Source organism: Rhinopithecus roxellana, chromosome 14 (genome assembly GCF_007565055.1).
Source record: "Rhinopithecus roxellana isolate Shanxi Qingling chromosome 14, ASM756505v1, whole genome shotgun sequence".
In the NCBI taxonomy this organism is placed as follows: domain Eukaryota; kingdom Metazoa; phylum Chordata; class Mammalia; order Primates; family Cercopithecidae; genus Rhinopithecus; species Rhinopithecus roxellana.
The window spans coordinates 100,331,209-100,350,389 of NC_044562.1; the positions used below are offsets into that span (position 1 = coordinate 100,331,209).

At 34.6% G+C, this 19,181-nt stretch overlaps 1 protein-coding gene across 13 annotated transcripts in view; it reads right to left on the bottom strand.

The window, feature by feature from the left end:
* Nucleotides 1–4,616: 4,616 nt before the first annotated feature.
* The window catches only part of IKZF2 (IKAROS family zinc finger 2), a 156,827-nt gene continuing 142,262 nt past the window's right edge, over nt 4,617–19,181 (bottom strand). For all 13 annotated transcript variants that reach the window (XM_030916600.1, XM_030916604.1, XM_030916599.1 and 10 more), the window contains 2 exons: nt 18,888–19,031; nt 4,617–13,029 (listed from right to left, as the gene is read on the bottom strand). In XM_030916600.1, the coding sequence (XP_030772460.1) occupies nt 12,305–13,029; nt 18,888–19,031 (869 nt within the window). In that variant the 3' untranslated portion in view covers nt 4,617–12,304. The remainder of the gene's footprint in view (nt 13,030–18,887; nt 19,032–19,181) is intronic.

Consider the following 19,181-nt stretch of genomic DNA (forward strand, 5'->3'; position numbering starts at 1 on the left):
GATGCTTGGATGTGCCTAATTACCATGGGACACTAGTATTGTCCAAAGCTACTTATAAACTTCCATGTGATGACTAATAATTGTACTTGGGTTATACACACATTGGAAATGTGGCTGGCAAGACCTACTGATACTCATATGAACCATGTGAGTACAGAAAGGAAAATACATACCCTTCATTATCTTGTTCATTTCTGGGAGTTCTCAAGTGCTTCTTTTTTTTGAACGGGGCTGATCATGCCATGTTTATGTTCTAAGAGTCAGATAAAGGAGTATAATATAATTAACCCAAACATACAGAGTATCCTAACATACTTATGACAGATTGCTCATTTAAAAATCCCACATCATTAAGATAATCTACATTGATGGAATGACATGTTAGTACGTTTTTTATATAGCTCAAACTCACTTCACTATGTCAAGCTCTTTAGTGTTAAGATTTTGTTTTCTATAGATTGGAAACTATGAACCAGGATAAATTAATCATTAAAAATATGTTAACACAAATGGGCATTTAGTTAAAGCTGAGAGATATCATATTGAATATGGTGGCTAGTCTCTCAATATGACACTTAATCATAATTTTTAAGAGTCAAAATGACTTTTTTTCTAATTAGAGCAGACAATGTGTCAGCATACTGTAGTGTGAATTGACTATATTATTGTGCACTCATTTTTGGAATTTCAAGTAAAAACAGGAAAAAGCATAAGGGATCTAATACAGAGCTCATCTTTTTTTCAAAAGCATTAGGTGATGACCCATTTCATATATTAAAGACCCAAGAAAGCTACTTGAATTCTTCAAGGCAAATAAAGGATAAATTCTTTCCTTTACCCTTGCCTGCAGCAGAATTTTTCTCATGCTTGTTATGTGATCAAGTGATCACTTTCTTAGCTATAATCAGACTTGTCAAGACATTAAAGAAGAAAGCAGCAGACTCTGGGCTTCTACTTGCAGCTTGGAAAACATATTAGTGTTATGGTATAGCCAAACTCCCATTTGTTAGGATGCCTGAAAAGTAATTTGGCTAAGAGCTTGGAAAAACATGAGTCATTTGCTGCCCCACTTTTTTCCTCTTGAGTGTTATCAAATGATAGTAATATATATGCATTACAATCTGAAACAAATAAACAAACAGTGAAGGGAGGTGGAGTGGGGAGGGGCTGTGTAGAGGGGTGGGGTGAGGAGAAGCAGGGAGACAAAGAATAGACTGTTTGAAGGCCAAAAAAATGTTATTTACTTACATTGGAGAAGTAGGACAAGGAGAACATAATGCTAGGTGTTACTACAGCAACCATCCCTTGAAGACTGAAGAAACTTGTCTTGGCTTTGACCAAATGGTAGTACATGTCTCATTCCTAAGGATAGACAACATAAGGTTGGATTTTACCATAAATATATCACTCATTTCACAATGAACAGAGTTGGGGTTGAGGGTGAATCTTGATATTGCTCTGTGTCACAGAATTAACAGTAGAGAGATAACTTAGTAGATAGGTTTTAGCACCCAAGAAGAATAAGCACCATCTCCAGGCTGCTCACTGAATTTGGAAGACATAATGGCAATGATATCACTGAAAACACTGGGATATCACTGACAGTACTGATAAACTTCCAGTACTGATAAATTCATAGATTTAATGATAAGTCAGGTGAAGGTTTTCAAATGAAGAGAAGGCAAAAAACAAAGTATAAATATTGGAAAGTACATTGTGCAATGAAAGAACTAAGGAAAATGAGTATGGGGATGAGATACAGTGATTTAGAAAACGGCAAAGAATTCCATCAACTCTGAAGGAAATTTAGTAAGTAATCAAAAGCCCACATTTATTTAAATTGGGTCACAAAGGGGTCTTTAGAAGACCAAGCTAGGATAATTTATTCATTTAAAAAATGTCTGCAACAATATTTTAATTTCAAATGATTTTTGCCTTGCTACTAACTGTATTTCTCAGTCCTCATGACAGTGCCAGTGAGTTCATTTGGGATAATTCTATTTAAAAATTAGAAAAACAAAACACTAAAGTATGCCTGCTGATTCTCTTATTAATTAGGTTTATCAATCAAATGGTGGATAAACTGGTTTAGAAATTAAAACACTAAACTAAGTATATGTGGAATTATCAATCAAATGGTGGATAAACTGGTTTAGAAATTAAAACACTAAACTAAGTATATGTGGAATTAGAGTCTAGTTTTAGCATTTTCACTGATTGGGGTGCTTGTGAACAAAATCACAATCAACCTGAATCTGTTTCCTTGCCAACAAAATGAAGATAAAGTATCAGATACCCTACACTTTCCATAAGCATTTTGAGAGTGAATTAGATAAAGTCAGGAACAATTGTGCTCATTTGCAAAGTACTTGTAAAAAGGGGTATGGTTAAAACTCACATATTGTAGTTGTTTTAAATTTCTCACATTGAAAAATATTGTGTTTTATTTAGAGTAATTAGAATTGTGACAGGGTCAAGGAGAACAGATAGATATTGATCAAAGTCTTTTAAGCTTTTATGTCCACAAAACCAGAACCAATAAGTGGGCCTAGGGTATTGATACAATATGAACTCTGTTGCCATTCCCTCTTAGCTAAATTCTCCTACTTCCTGATCAAAGGGTTTCCACTAAGTATTCCCAGTGGAATACTGATCCCAGCTCCATCTGGTGAGGTGAAATGACAACACAGTGACTCCTCCCTCTTTCATCACAGACTTACCAAAGGCCCAATGAAATCCAACACAAATACTCTTAGGTTACTTCCCTTTTACCTTTGGTTCTGCCTCTTGCTTCTTCACAGACATTCCATTTGGTTTGATGATCAGGTTCATGCAGCTCTTCTAAGGATTTCTAGAACAAACAACTCAACACCAATATGGGCAGTATCCGTTTGTACTGCTTTGAGGGATTTGTCCTTTGCCTGACAAATTTCAAGTTAGAAGCACTCGGTCTGATTGAAGACAGTTTAGGATTATAAAGCAGCAATAAGAGCAAGAAGAAAAAGGCTAACACATTAATATTTCTCAGACTGAACACATCTTTATTTTCCCAGGTTTTACCCATTTTTATATGGGATATTGGAAGTCCATATAACTTTGTCTTCTTTGTTGATTTCTCCCATTTGCCAGTTAGGCTATTTTATTGAAATCTCTCCCTTGGGTATAGTGCCAAATAGGAGAAAAGTAGGAAAATTCAAATTCACCAATTGTTACCTTCATTGGAACTTCTAGTGAGAAGTTAAATAAACACACTGGGACATTTCAGTAAGGGTATTAACAAAAAAGGGGATTTTCCTGGACGTTTAACGGGTCCATTTGAAACCCCCTAATAGCAGGAGGGAGGGTTGCTAAAATGCTAGATGAAATCCTTTCACCATGTGGTTCACACCCCAAGAACAGTCTTCTGGCTTGGGCATGCTGATAAAAAGTCTTACAATCATATCAAGATTTAAATTATTTATAATTTCTCTGACCATATTGCAATTGAAAAGTCAAGAGCATATGGCACATTTTTTAAGAAATCCTTTTCATTTGGCTCCTGTTGATATAATACACCAGGGGAATTTTATATTCCTTGCTGATCTTGAAGGAATCCTTTATAAACTTAATACTGGAGGATGATTTGGTAAGTTTTTCTTCTTTTTGCTTTGCCATTTCACTTCTTTACATCTTCCCCTGCCCAAATTAGCTTAGTATTTTGAATTATGATACAGTCAAGGCAGGAAATTTTTATTTGAATTTGTGGTATTTTTAATTCTGTGTGACACGTGGAAGTGAAATTATTGGGGAATGTGATAAGTATCCATGAAAGTCTATAAATGTGTATCAATGAGGAAAAACTCTAACAGCTATCTCAACTGTGATGGTGGAGTTCAAATTGGCCTGAAGGATAGTGGATAGCTAACACTCAATAAAATGAATCTGCAGTCATATATGCCCTTTTGCATTTCTGGTTATGAAGATGTTTATAACAGAACAAACTTCTCATGGCAAAAGATAAATTACATTTGTAAAATCTAAGAAACAAAGAGATATGTGTGACTCACGTAGTTAATGTACTTCAGGAAACAGAACTGGCAAACAGTTTTTGCTAGTGTGACTGAATAATTGCTATGAATTCTTAATTTTATCTTTGTCTGACTTCTAAGAAATGCTGGTTTCTATAGCAGTAGTGTTATTCTAGTAGTGTTATTGACCATATCAGAGCACTCAGACCTCTTGTGTAATTTCAGTGCACTATTATGTGCTTTGGAGTAAGTCACAATTTTCTTTCCTCAGGTCTATTTTCTTCTGTACAAAGGGGATAGGCTCTGATGTACACTCCTCTATTTGTTTTATAAGTGAAATAAGACACGTATGAAAGCTGTCTAAAGAGCAGAGATGTCATTCTTAACAAATCATGTAATACTTTGTTCTCTGCTCTGGTGGACTACATAGCAGTGATGGAGATGACTAATGATTGAGATGTAGATTGTGGATATCACATGTATCCAAACCTCTGGAACCGGAAGTGTGACAAATACACAATGGGAATGGTAATTTAAGCCTGGTATAGTCAACAGTTTAGTCTTCTGTATTTGGAAGACATGTTTGCATACAGAATTTTCACCAGAAAGTTTTTATAGCAAACTTTTTATGTCAGAAGTTTATTTTATTGGTAAAATATTAAATAATATACAGAATTAAAAACTGCACTTACACTTCTGAGAAGAAATAAATCTTGGACAAATTATATGCTTGTTCCTGAGATTCCCTAAATTTATTCCAGTAGCTGTGCACTCAGACAGTACAAACCTTTATAATATAATCCTTTTCACAAAGTATTACAAAGTTTCTGCAGCTTCTTTAGTTGTACACACATACAGACACACACTCACACATGCATACACAACACTCATACACATATACACAGTAACCACATACATGCACAGAACATGTATGTGTGTGCATTAAAAACAAAGAAAATACAAGTCCCACATTTTAGTCTGCAGTGATAAAACTGTTTAGCGGAGGTCTCCAAATCAGTATGTAGTAGAGTGACTTGTCACACAGCTGCAAAGACTGTTTCAGTATTTCCATAGTAAACCTCATTTTCTGAGGTATGGTATTTGAGCCTTAAAAAAACTACATTACACTTAGCAAACCTGACATACAAGGTCTGGAATTTTAACTTTACATATATATTTATATATATATATATATATTTCTTTTTTAAACAATAGTTTTTATTTCCCCAAATTATTAGTTTGAAAAAAAATGAGGTTTACTGGTTTGACCTATTTTTTTTTTTTTTTTTTGTTTCTAAAACACAAAATATCCTAGAAACTGTCAAGCAATTAGTCTTTAAAATAGTCTAATTACCTTTGGTATTGTTAAAGAAAAAATATCTAAAACGGCCAAGACACATACTGTACAAATGCAGAAATGCAGTAACTGCCTTTAAAAGAAATGCCAAAGAAATGTTATCTTTTAAAAAAACATGTATTTATATTACAGCAGTTTTACTACAGGGACACAGGTATAAAAAAAGAAAATTAGCACACTACATATAAATACGTATAAGAAAAATACTTCTTACTTAAATTTGTATGAAAACAGGACTGCTCCAAATATTTTTAAAAAATTTTTCTCCAATAGGTGATATGTAAGTGTTTAAAATTCAGCTAAGTGCTTTGCTTTTGTTTAAAAGTTTATTTCTAAAAGGAGAGAAGTGAAATAAAAATATTAAGTATTAGGTTCTTAATTTAGAGCATTGGGCGAGGGTCTAAGAAGGTTCAATCTGTAAAAAGTTCAACTTTAGGACACATTTTTCAAGCAAAAGATTACTAATTTCCATGGAAATTTAGCCTAAATAAAGATACCATGAGATCAGACTAGTGGTTTCCACATTCTGTAATCTTTTGATTGTGGAGTGTTTTTCTTTTTGTTTGTTGTGTCCCTTAACATACTATGACTTTTATGAGTTTCTTTTTGCCATTAGCTAAAGGAAGAATAGATCAGAAAAGAAAAAAAAAAAAATCACCATAGTTTTTAAGACTTCAAGGGGAGTATTGCACTTGTACAGAAAGAAAAGAATAGGATCTTTTTAACTAATAGCAGAAGCAATCATTCTGGGATTGCAAATAACACATGGTCTAAAAGGTCCAAGTATTAACAGCAAATATGGGGCCTGGAGACCCCCTCCAAACCTGGAATATTATTATAGTAATGTTAAAGCATTTTTCTCCCAATTAGGAGAAAGTTAAGACTCTTTGCTTTACATTTTTAACACCTTTCTAAACACTTGCAAATAACTGTCTAGTCTTTCATGATATACATTTTTTGAAGGAAACCCAAATCAGAATGTAAAATCCAACAATAAAGGAAAGCAAACACACTATAATAGGATTACATAATCTCTGAAGTAATGTTTTAGGTACCCAATATTTGAAAGTGAAAGTAACATGAGGGTTATATAGCTTACTATTTTTAATCCAACCACTTTTCTTTTTAATAGAAAACTACACTTGAGTATAAAAATACGTCAGCAGATTATACAACCAACAAAAATCACGAACAAAAAAATTAAGATTAAATTACCAATGAACTAGAAATAAGAGTTGACCTAATCTTCAAACTTTCAGGAGAACAGAGAGGTAAAGACATCCATAGACAATGACAGAAGGGAGATGGACAAAGAAAGAGGCTGGGGGAGATGTAACAAAATTTAAGAGATAACAGAGAGACCTTTGTTACACAGAAAGGGAAGGGAGTTATGTGTAAAATCAGAATGCTTCACTGTCAAAAATTTTTAAATCACAGTTTCAGAATTTGAGCTACGTTAAAAAGCAAGAATAAAACAGTAACAACAAAACCCAGATCCCTTCCCTTGTTACAGTGTACTCATTTTTTAAAAAAATCCATTTCCAGTAAATTAAAGTAAGTAAAATCTTGGTAAGTGCATAGTAGGGGATTCAGTGACCTCCACCTGCTCAAGAAGCTTTTCTTACTGTGTGTCATTTGAGGTAATTTGAAGGCCCAATTCACTGCAAACTTGCTTATTTGTACCTATACGAAGTTATGCTGTACTTTATGTGGCTTAGCAGAGGGCCTCTAGATTTTATATTGTATTCACAATAAAAAGGACATCTTAGAAAACTAGTCATTCTTGTACCACTCTCTGTATGGGATAAAGGTTAATACACAACACATTTATACAGAAAATATACAAATGCAGTATTATGGGAGGAAAGCCCCATAAACAGAATTATGAACTTATTCCTAAGAGTGCGTGTGAAAAATATCCTCAAACTTCCAGTACAGCAAGATAAAACTAAAAAGCTAGAAATAGAATACTACATAAAAACTTTATGGAAATTCCAAAGTTTAAGGTTTCTGCAATAAATGTAAAAATATTCAAGGTGTCATTATTTGGCCTAGTAATACACTATGATAAAAAGAAACACTAGCATATCACAGCTTCTTGGTCATATGCCATTTGTTTTGTATAACCAGCAGCTCATTTTTTTTAAAAGCTGTCATATCCTAACACGCCCTTTGCAAGTAATACACAACCATGGTATGAAACCATTTGAAATTATGCTTTGGAGAATAGCAATGTGATATGACTGTTCAGTTTTGCTTTGTTCAAGGAGAATTAATTACCTGCTTTTTCACATTATTCCATCAATTTTCAATCTCTATTTTCTAACAGATTAGAAAATACAGATTCCAAGACTAGAACAATACTAGTCTGGAGATGAAAATCCAAATCAACACTGTATTCTATTGACCAAAAAATTATCTAATAAATTCTTGTTTGATACAGGACTTATTCTTCCTTAAAAACAAAATAAAAAACAAATTATAATTCAATTCACAGGTAAAGTTGCACTCTATATTTTACCTGCATAATCTTGTAATCATATTCAGAAATACTATGAAACTAAAAAGGTATTAAAGTCTAGTTTCAAAATTTCCTTTTCCTTTTAACAGCTGAGCTGAAAATTTCTCTATTAGAAATTGCTCTAAAAGATTTGCCCTAAAAACACAGAGATGAATTATACAGTGCTCAATTTTAAGTGATTTTTAAAAACGCATATTAAAAGTATTGTAGAGCTGTGACAGCTAACCAACACTCTCAATGCATTTTAAAAAGGCACCAATATAAAGAAAATAAGTATTCAATACATTAAATTCAGGATTTAGGAGGCCAGTTACTGTATATTTTAATTATTTTGCAGAAACTGGAGAATTAAAAATATTTCCAAGATAACTTTCATATATACAAACTTCAATTTCACCCCCTCCCACATTTTTTTTTTCTTTTGGATTTGGGGAATTTTCTGGTTTAGAATAGTCTTCATTCAGATAGTATTTATTAAAATAATATATAAAATATAATTGATGATCAACACAAATGTAATTTATCCATTTTTGGACGTGAACAATCCAAAGTTCAAAAACAAATCATGTAGCTAGTACCTCTGACAGTTTAAGTTCTGCCTGAAACTAGGGGCACACAGTTTTTTGTTTGTATTTTTACAGACCCTTCTGCTCTTTTTCTACCCTAAGAAATCATTTTGGAGATAGGATGAAATAAAATTTGGAAGATAGTGAGAACATAATTTTCATCTAAATGCCTTAATTTGATGTAAATTTTGTTAAACATTTATAAAATACCAAAGACTGCAGGGTTTTGTGAGTTGTACAACCGAGATAAAAACTATAAAAAACAAAATACCAGGCTCACTAAACTATTCTTGTCTTTCTCTATTTGCTAATAGGTAACTGTTGATAATATTTATTTTCTGTATTTTCTTCCTACTCCAAAATACTTTACATTAAATATCTCTGAATTTACATCAAGTCAGTTTAATCATTGCTTGTTTCACTTTGTTCTGTAAGTAGATCATAAGGACCCAAAGTTTTATTTAAGAGTTGCCACTGGTCCTAAAGACACACTAGTAATTTCTTTAGTGATTCCTATTACAACCTGATAAAGTAAACCCACCTACTTTCTTAGTATTAACTGTCATTTAAATTCTCTGTATGTTTTTGCAATAAGTCTGATCACTCCAACTGCTTTTTTTTTTCCCATGAATTCTCTTTAAAAGAATGTGTGTGTAATACACACACACATATAACCTATGATTCATACATATGTATGTAGGGGAGATACTTTCTACTATGTAGCCAAATCTAAGTCATAGTTTCTTATTTTCCCAATTTTGTCCCTTTAGGAAATCTCAATGGAATATTTCAATGACTTGAAATGTCTTCCAATCTGCCTACTGGTCCCTTTCCCTGTCTTAAAAAGGTCCAATTAGAATGGCTTTTTAAGCATGATTCATCACTATTAGAGAGAGGCTAAGATAAAATTCTGGGCAAAATTAGGGCAAAGCAATGTGATAAAATTCTGAACTTTTGCCAAACTGGGAAATACAGCAGATAACCCATTTTCATGCTCCTCAAATACGTTCTGTAATGTGAAATCTCACCTAAATAAATTGGGCATACAACTGTTACATAAAACTTGATTTATTTGGTGTCTGACTCTTATATTTATTTTTAGATGCTACAACCTTGCGTATTTCCTTTTGTAAAGGCATGCAAATATAACCATCCAGAGTTTCTCCAAAAACACTATGTTCACAAAAATTCTTTCTGACCCACAAATTTGAATTGACCTTGTCCTCATTTATGCCTGCCACACCCTGAGCCATATCCACCTCTTTCTGTTCCTCACGAAGCTAGGAAAATACATGTACATGCTTGTAGCAAATGCACTCTCAGCTACTAACTACCTTCAATAAAACAGATTCCCAAAAAGATGAAATCAGAAAAGCAAAGTGCCTAGCACTGTCTTCATAAGGAAACTACACAACTGTTTAGGGTCCACCTAAATTCAGTTCCCTCCCGGGGCAGGTAGATACATGATTGTTCATATACTGAAAAAAAAATAAGCAGGAAGAAAACTCATAGACAATGCCAGCAGAAATTTGCATGCAGTCAAAATTATAAACATATTGACTGACATCCAAATGTTTCCTTAAATTGCAGTAAAAGACAAAATTATGAACCTTAAAATTATTTACCTCATCCAAAAGGAAAAAAAAAAAGCCATTCCAATTATTATTCAGGAATGGTTGGCGGTGGGAGGGTGAGAGAGTCTCAAAAACATGCTTTAACTTTGAATAGGTTGTATGTTCACAATGTACCAAGGCATGCAGAAAAAAATGTAATGGTTGACATTCTATATATCTCTGTTTTGGTGCATTTCCTTAGATTTAAAGGGGCAGTTTGGACATTTTCCCAAAAATAATTACGATACGGACTGGTAGAAGAGGGCTGAGTTCTAACAATTTTTGCCTAGTTCTAGCTTTGTTAGTGCTTAGAAGTGCTTAGCTGGTGCTTACCATTTAAATAGCAAATGATAAGCTGGAAAATGAGTTAAGAGCAGTATTGGGGCCAAACTTGCTTATGTCCACAATTCTCTTGACTTGGTAATTCTCATACCACACTGTATGAAGACACATAATTTCAGCATCCTATTTAATGATCTTTTAGAGCAGTTATCAGTTACTGCTTAACAGAATTTCAGTATTCACAAATGGTTATCAGATAATCCAGTCACAGTCAGGCCTGTCCTCCCTAAACAGAAGCAGCAAGTTCTGCCTTCCAAGTATGTCCCCCTAAAATGACTTGAATCAATATCACTCGGTTCCTCCCCTCTAATGTGGTTGGACTGCAAAGAAAAAACAGAGCACCCACATAAACGAAATTAAAATCTGCACATTAAATATGGCAACCTATGCCATGTAAGGGGAATTCCATACTAAGGGACTGAGATTCATTTCTAACAAGGGCTTACAGAGTTAAATGTTTTGGAAACAGAAAAATGTGCAGGACCTTCCTTTGGGGGTTCTGTCACATTCTAGACTCCGAGAAGGGTAAAAGTAAACTTTCTTATTTTTTTGTATCTTTTATCTGTTGTCCAATGTACAGGTTACAAAGAAGTCCCATTCCCTTTTCTTTGCAGCACGAGTAGTAAATACTACTGAAGAAATACTAAAATAAATAGCCCTAGTTCTATAACCTTGCAGGGTTCAAGTTACCAGATTTACGTCAAATTAGCAATTGCTCTGAGGAGATTTTGAAAGAAATAGCCAACAGCAAGACTTTTAAGACCTTCTACTCGAAGAGTAAAAGATGAATGAACTATGGACAGAACACTGGGAGGTCACATCTTGAAAAAAACTAGTGAAAAGAGAAATACCAGAAAATGGATTTCTAAGTGGGTTTTCTCCCCCTACTGTTAGCATAATTATATTTTTCTGCTGACTGGTTAACACTGATCAAATGCTGATAAAGTGACAATCATAAGCATACTTTTAGAAACAAATACACATACTATGCTGCCATCACATTACAACTTTAAAAGAAAACCTCTCAAACAAATTTATGAAAGTAGAAGTCCCTCCCAGAAATTACTGACTGCCTTTTATCCACTCTTAGACCATATGTTATTCTGAAAACTACATAAAAATACTATTCATTAAAGGTGTTAAAAGTAAGGCTGCCAGGGTGTCTATAAAATGCCAGTCATCAAAACTATGGAAAAACAGTGCTTACGTTTAGAAAAATAAGATCACAGGACCTCAGATGTATTGTAGGTGGCCCTTAACTACCTGTAGTTGAAAAGTTTTGCTATATGATACAGTGTAAAACATATTGAATTATAAATTCCATAGGGGAAGTAAACATAGAACCCACAACAACAACTCAGCTCATCCTAGGAGTTATCACTGAAAATAACAATGTGTTTTGTGTTCCATGATGTCTGAAGAACAAAAAATTGGTTTACAGTTTGAAACACATTCTTCTTTCAAGAATAAAGTTACTTATATCATTTTAAACCACCAAAGTCCTACCCAGAAAACTCTAAACTTTCCTGTCTTCCATCATAATCCTGAATATCAGTGGCAAATCAGAATCTCTTAGGTGACAAATCTTTATGAATCAAGTGATTTTTTCAAAGCATGATCTGCCTTAGTAGAAATGGACTGCTTTTAAATTCCCACAAAATAAACAAGCCAGTGATAAAGAAACAATATTTCCATCCCTTCTCTCTTCTGTTTCTTCCTTATCGTAATTAGGCAGAGCAAATGACACTGCGTCCATAAAATAAGAATTATCGACAGTAATAATATTAAAAAAAAAATAAAAGGTATGTCAACATCTGAGGGAAGGTGGGATTGTAAGTGCAGTATTTCTTCATGTGCAGTTCTTTACTTCATAGGGGTCCCCTTTGGAATGAAAAGGCCTAGTGGAATGTGTGCTCCCCTCGAACAATGTGTGATGAAAACTCATAACGGTCCTGGCTTCTGTAGCCACAGATGTTGCATTCCAGTGGGTCCCGGTAGCCATGGCAACCCATGTGAATGGTGTACATGACATGGTCTAGGAAAAGGACTCGGCAGTGCTCACACTTGAAGGCCCTAATCTGTTCTCCTTCTCCATTGAAGACCTTGTAGATGTCCTTCAGAGAGCCCTTAGGAGCCTTGGTAGTATCCAAAGCTTTGACATCCTCCTTCATGTAAGCTGGGCTTTGTTTCCTCTTGGGATTTAAGGCAGGGTTTCCTTGGTAGGACTGGTGGTCATCATGGCTGCTTTCTGAGTCAGTAGAATCCAGGCAGCTATTGCTGGGAGAGGCCTCTCTTTCCTGGGGTCGACTCTTTGGTCTGATGAGAGAGATGGGGCCATCCATGTTGTTTTCATGACTATCAGCAGTTTCCCTGCTAATGGGTCTTTCTATCCTATTTGGATGATAGACCTGAGAATAAGCTGAGCTTATAACTGGGGCCACTTCAGCGATTGTGCTTGGCGGGTGCTGCATCAGAGGGTGAAGGGCCTCAGCTCCAAGGTAGGTGATTGCATTGTTGATGGCTTGGTCCATCATATGAGACTGCATCAGCTCAGCCTCCTTCTCATATGTTAAGTTCATATCAAAGTGAATATCTGGGTAGCTGAATCGCATGAGCTTTTCCCCTGGAAGGGAATGGGAGGTGAAAGAAGTAAAAAAAAAAAAAAAAAAAAAAAATTAGTATCAGATTAAAAATATGAAAGGGTACGAAGTGGACTGATTGCCTCCATTTTTCATAATTTGGTATATATTATTCTATAAGTCAAGTATTTGAGCAATTCTGCTGATGCTCACACATCTATTTATTTATGTATTTATTTATTTATTTATTTATTTATTTATTTTTAATTTATTTTTATTTTTTGAGATAGAGTCTCACTCTGTTGCCCAGGCCAAAGTGCAGTGCTGTGATCTCTGCTCACTGCAACCTCCGCCTCCCCAGTTCAAGGGATTCTCATGCCTCAGCCACCCGAGTAGCTGGAATTACAGACATGCACCCCCATACCTGGCTAATGTTTGTATTTTTAGTAGAGATAGGGTTTTGCCATGTTAGCCAGGCTTGTCTAGAACTCCTGGCCTCAAGTGATCTGCCCACCTTGGCCTCCCAAAGTGTTATGATTACAAGCATGAGCCACTGGATCCGGCCACAAATATTCTTGACATGAAAAAAATATAAAAGCAATACAAATTTCATAAGCCCTTTGCATTTGTTCTGATGCCGTCATGAGAATGCATTTAGTCTGAAAGAGATGACTGAGTCTATTATATTTTCATTTTCTTTTAAAATTCTCGCTTGAACAGAGTTCAAGGAGAATAGGAGGAAGAATAAATACCCAGTAAAAATAAGTCAGAGACTATGATTGATTTTGCATATTTTGAACATTAGCGACGAAGCTATAAAGATCATAAAAGTGAGAGTGATCTGGTTATAACAGATGGCACCTCACTGTTGTGTAGGGTTAAGTTGTTTGATTCAGCCACTATTTTAGAAAATATATATATAACCCATATATGTCATTCTGGAGATTTTTTAAAAGTCATTATTAAAATACTTTTAAAAGTTGTACCACCTAATAAAAATGAATGAAATTTAGGGTTATTTAAAAATAAAATTAGGAGTTACTTCAAAAAGTATTTGCTTGTAAACTTGGAAAATCTTGTTTTATTGTTTTGCTTCTTGAAATTGATATTCATTTTTATATCATCCTTTCTTATTTAGACATGTGTATGTGATGGTGCTGGTATGTACACCCACTGCTATCTTCCCATACCTTTTCTTGATTGAAGTATGTTTGTAGTTTTTCCTTAAATATACACCTTAACAAATATAATTTTATTCCAGTATTTTACATCAACATAATGTCTGACTGATAACTATAAAAGTGTTTTGGATGCTTGCAACAGGAAAAGCAATTTTGATTTTTAGCCATATATTGCTGGTTTTGAACAGAATATTTCGTCTTTTAAAAATTCTGTCCATAAGACAATGTGGTCTCTATTTACCAGTTACTTTTATAGGTAAATCTTACAGATAAATGCTTCTTAAAAACATATGTGGGTTTCCTATAAATGGTTAATATGTTGTTGTGGATGGATGCTTAACTTGTAAGCATTTTGATGGAAAAATGTTGATCTACAGGTTTGCATTCTAGAAAAACACATTAAAGTAGATAGTATTATTTCAGATTTGAAGAAATGGCCCCTAAGTGAGATCTGTGTAATGATTAGAGTAATAAAAATGGAAAGATAAAATGAGGAGAAATTATTTCATGGCATTCAATTTAAGATATATGCAATGTCAAACATTTCAAAATTAAGCTAGACGAACCTGATCTATATTCTCAAAGAGTTTACAGTTTGGAAGGAACAATAGCAATTTAAGGATCATTTATGACCTAGTGTGATATGTGTGATGGGGTCAAATAAGAGGAATATTTAGCACATACTAGAGGACTAAAGAAAGACTTCTTGAAGGAAATGGAATCAAGGACAAGAATGTGATTGTAAACATTAGCCAAGTGAAGAAACATGAGGTGGAGCAGCTGGTAGAAAGGATCAGAGGCAAGAGGGCATGGCTTATAAATGAGGAATTACTTATACTTCAATAAGGCTGAGAGTGGAAACAAGTGAGAAAGACAAGTTAGATAAGGCTAAATATGCTAAAAAATTGAATATTTCCCTAAAGGAATACAGATTGAAGAGGATAAACAGGGAAGTGCCCTTAAGGTATTAATTTAGCAAAGGAGTTTAGGAAATTGTTGCTGTAGGTTTCTGGCCCAGGTTTCTGGCCTAGGAAATTTAGTGGATGACAATGAGATAGAAAAGATGATGAATTCAGTTTGGGGAAGACTATGAGTAATAGTCATGTCCAGTAAGATTTAGTCTCAAATTCAGAAGAGAGACCTGGGCTGGAGATGTAGAAATGAGTCATTGGTTGACAGAAAGCAACCTCTGAAGCCAAGGAAATAACTGATATCACCCAGGTAGAGTGTGAAGGGGATGGATCAAAAATAGAACCTGGAATAACACAAAGATTTTTCTGCCTACTCATAGATCAGGGAAAGTGGGGTTTGCACTGGGCCCCCCGTTTAGGGAGCCCTGGGCCCTTCTCAGGAAACGAAGAGCTTGTAGGGCCAAGGGAATGTGCTGATCTGAAGCTCACTCAGACCCCAGAATTCCTTGACCAAATGGTTCTGAGCCTGCTTCTAGGGTCTACACATTCCTCTTCATAAGGTCCATAATACTTCATACCAACTGTGCTACTGGTAAGTACACACCTAGGCCTGATGGCCAAGGCACTGATCTTTATGTACAATGTAGAAAGAACCTGGATGTACAAACTGGGGTGTCCATACATGTGTGTGTGTGAGACCCCCTTTGGTAATGGAGAGAAATAGCAGTGGGTCTAAGAGAGCAGCCTCGCTGTAAGCCAGTGGGTGGTTCTTCTCGTTCTGCCAAGGTGTAGTGTAGAGCTACAAGAAATCTGAGAATTGCATATTTATTTGAACTTAGTCAAGTTGGAAGGGTAGAAAATAAATTTTACAGTTAGATTAATAATGTAAAAATATTTAGGCATATGAATGGGGGCCTCCATTTGGACTTTGCCCAACTTGCACAGCTGTTAAGGATAAGTCTATAAGGAATACTGAGCACAGTCAGAGAGAGAGAACAGTGTTATAAAAAACAAGAAAAGAGTGTGTTTCCAAAGGAATTGACTATTCAATAGTGGCAGACACTCTCTAGGAGCTGTGTAAGACACTGTCTTAAAAGAGTCTACTGGATTTGGCACTACAGAAGCTAGTTGTGACCTCAATGAGAATAATTTCAATGGAGTGTGGGAAATAAAAACAGGTTACATGGACTTGGAAATGAGTAGGAAAAAAATCATATACAGCAAGCATAGAGATTCTTTCAACAATTTCATCTTTGAAGTAAAGGAGTCTATAGGTGTACCTGGAAGGAGACGGGGCTTAAAGGAAGATTTTTTTAAATTATGAGAATTTATTGCATTAAATGCTGATAGGAAATGGCCAATAGAGGGGAGAGGTTAAAATGTAAGTGAGAAAGAGGAAAAATAATAGTGTGAGGTATCTGGGGGGACAGGATAGGAGAATTCCTGTGACAAGAGGAGGAATGAACTTTAATTAGAAAGAGGGATAGTTCTTTCATTGAAATAAGGAAAAAGGATAAAAGTATTTACATGGATGCATACAATCCTATAGAATTGAAAATATTATGTTGAAATCATTTCCAGTGATTTTATCCCCTGTGAATATAGATATAAGATCACCAAGGAGTGAGACAGCATGTTGCAGACAGTAGAGAAGGTTGGCACTGTCATGGTGGAGAGTAGGAGAGATGATTGTTCAGGGATGGGTTAAAGGAGTGCTGCTCCATAGGATGGATGGGCCAGCTGATATTTGGGATCAGTTATTCATTTATCTATATTGATGCCAACTCATCAGCCTGTGGAATTTTCTCCAAAAGTACCAGATGTGCAGGCTGATGCTCAGTCAGCTTTACAAGAGAGTGGGGTTTCACCAGGAGAAGGGGATGACAGATCAGCCAACAAGGCAAGAAAGGCAAGAATATTGGCAAGAGAGATGTAGATGTGATGAACCATGGAATCTAAGCTGAATAAGAAAAGAGAGCGAGAGACAAGTTGATACACAGGAAGTTCAGGGATCATTAGCCTGGAGAATTTGATAAGGTCAAAGAATAGTATTTAACTGAGGCACATGGAGAAGGCAATTTATAGTAAGTGTGGAATGATGAAATTTTTTGTTTCAAGAACAATAATAGAAGTAATAACTGTGGCTACTGTTTGTTATATATTACTAGGATAGAATCCAAATAAAGAAAAATATACTCTCAAATTCTTAATAAGAAATATAATATAAATATTTTAGAATCATAATGTAATTTTCTAAAAATCTGTCCCCTTTTCTAAGGAATGCAGTGAAATAAAATTGAGAGTAACATCTCTAAGTCAGGAAATACGACAAAAATGTTACAAAGAGTAGACTATATAAATTCAGAAGACAGAAAGAATGATAATATATTTTATATTTTTCCAACTACACTAGAGTCTAGTTAGATTTAAACATTTAATGATATCCATCAAAAAAATCAGTATTAAAAATAAGTAAACTGGCTGTTTATTTCTTTTTTCTTCATAGTCACCCACAAGAACAGAAAGAAAAGTTACCTAAAGCCTGAGGCAGTCCTTTGTGTATAACTCAGGGGCTTCAACTGACATAGTATAAACTATGGCCCTTACAGTCACCCTTCGGCCATCGTTCAATGAGTTCTCAATAAATCCCTCCAGCTAGTCTTAGAGTACTATTTTGGTGATGTGTTAGTTCCTCAATTTCAGATTAAAAGGAAACCTTCTTTAAATGTTTATTGAAGTAATGGAATTGTGTTATTCTCTCTTTTCTGAAATAACCAAAGCAAAGATTTTTCTCTCAATCATCATTTAATCAGGATGTCCCACAATGCTGACACTAGAATGTGAGAATCTGTTTGAATATTTTTATCCTACATTAAGCCTGCAAGAATAGATATACTATACATACAATGAATAACAATTCTTTAACAATTCTTTTTATTGAATCTCTATTATTCATATTTCTTTTAAAAAGTCCATGCTTTTTGTATCCTCAGAGACACACTATGACTTACAGCATGCATTCAGAATGATGCCAACATTGGGCGTATCAAAGAATATCTAAGGGTTTGGAAATGAAAAGGGAAAGTCTAAATATATGATATTTAATCTTTTCAGTTCAAAATCATAGGCTGGATGAAAAAACAAAGATCAAAATATAAAATAAAGATCCAAATATGAAACATCTCGAATGTAGGTTGCTGCATTATTTTTCCAATGCAGAATTTTGGGGAAAAAAAAAAAAAAAGAAAAATTCTCTTCGTTCCAGATAAAATACTAAAATAATTAACCCATTTATGCCTGAGGTTGAATTTTTTTTTTAATTTCTGCAATCAGACCTTGGTGATGACCTTGAGCAGTCGGATATAAATAATTCCCACATGCTTAGCTTTCCAATAATGGAACACTACGCATAAATGTTGACAGGTTAAAAAAAAAAAAAACAGATAAAAGCCTGGCACTAATGAAAATTTTAAAACAGATTACAAAACTGGCCAATAGGCTGGACCATTTCTCTTCTGTATGATTATTTTTAAAACAAATTAATATTTTCTATTTTACATGTGATTTCACTGTATCATCATATTTTGAGTGGTGACCACTATCAGTCTTTATTTCTCTTTGTGTGTTTGTGTGTGTTGGTGTAAGTGTGGTGCACATAGAGTGGCAGAGAGTAGAAAAGAATAATGGAGAAAAGAGATGGGTATTGATTTCATGAACTGAAACACATCATATATATTTCTAATATATGGGAATTTGCCTTTTCCTATTAAAATCGCCTTGCAAAGAAACAAAAGCATTTGTAATGCTTACCCACAAACTTTTGTGGAGTGGAGCTTTTACGTTTTCCCATATTCCCCGTGAGCTTCTCTATGACAGCAGGTCTCTCAAAAGGCACCAGAGAAATGTTGTTGTCCATAATAGGCTCTTGTTCCTTACAATCTTCCATAGGAGGTACTATACAAAACCATAGAAAAACGCAATCTGATAATTTCTTCAACATTTTGGATGATACAAAGCTGGATTTGCCATCTCAATATGTGTTATAAAAGCTAGTATGCTTGAATAGAAGCAAGTAGAAAGAATACCCTGTAGTGTGAAAGTATA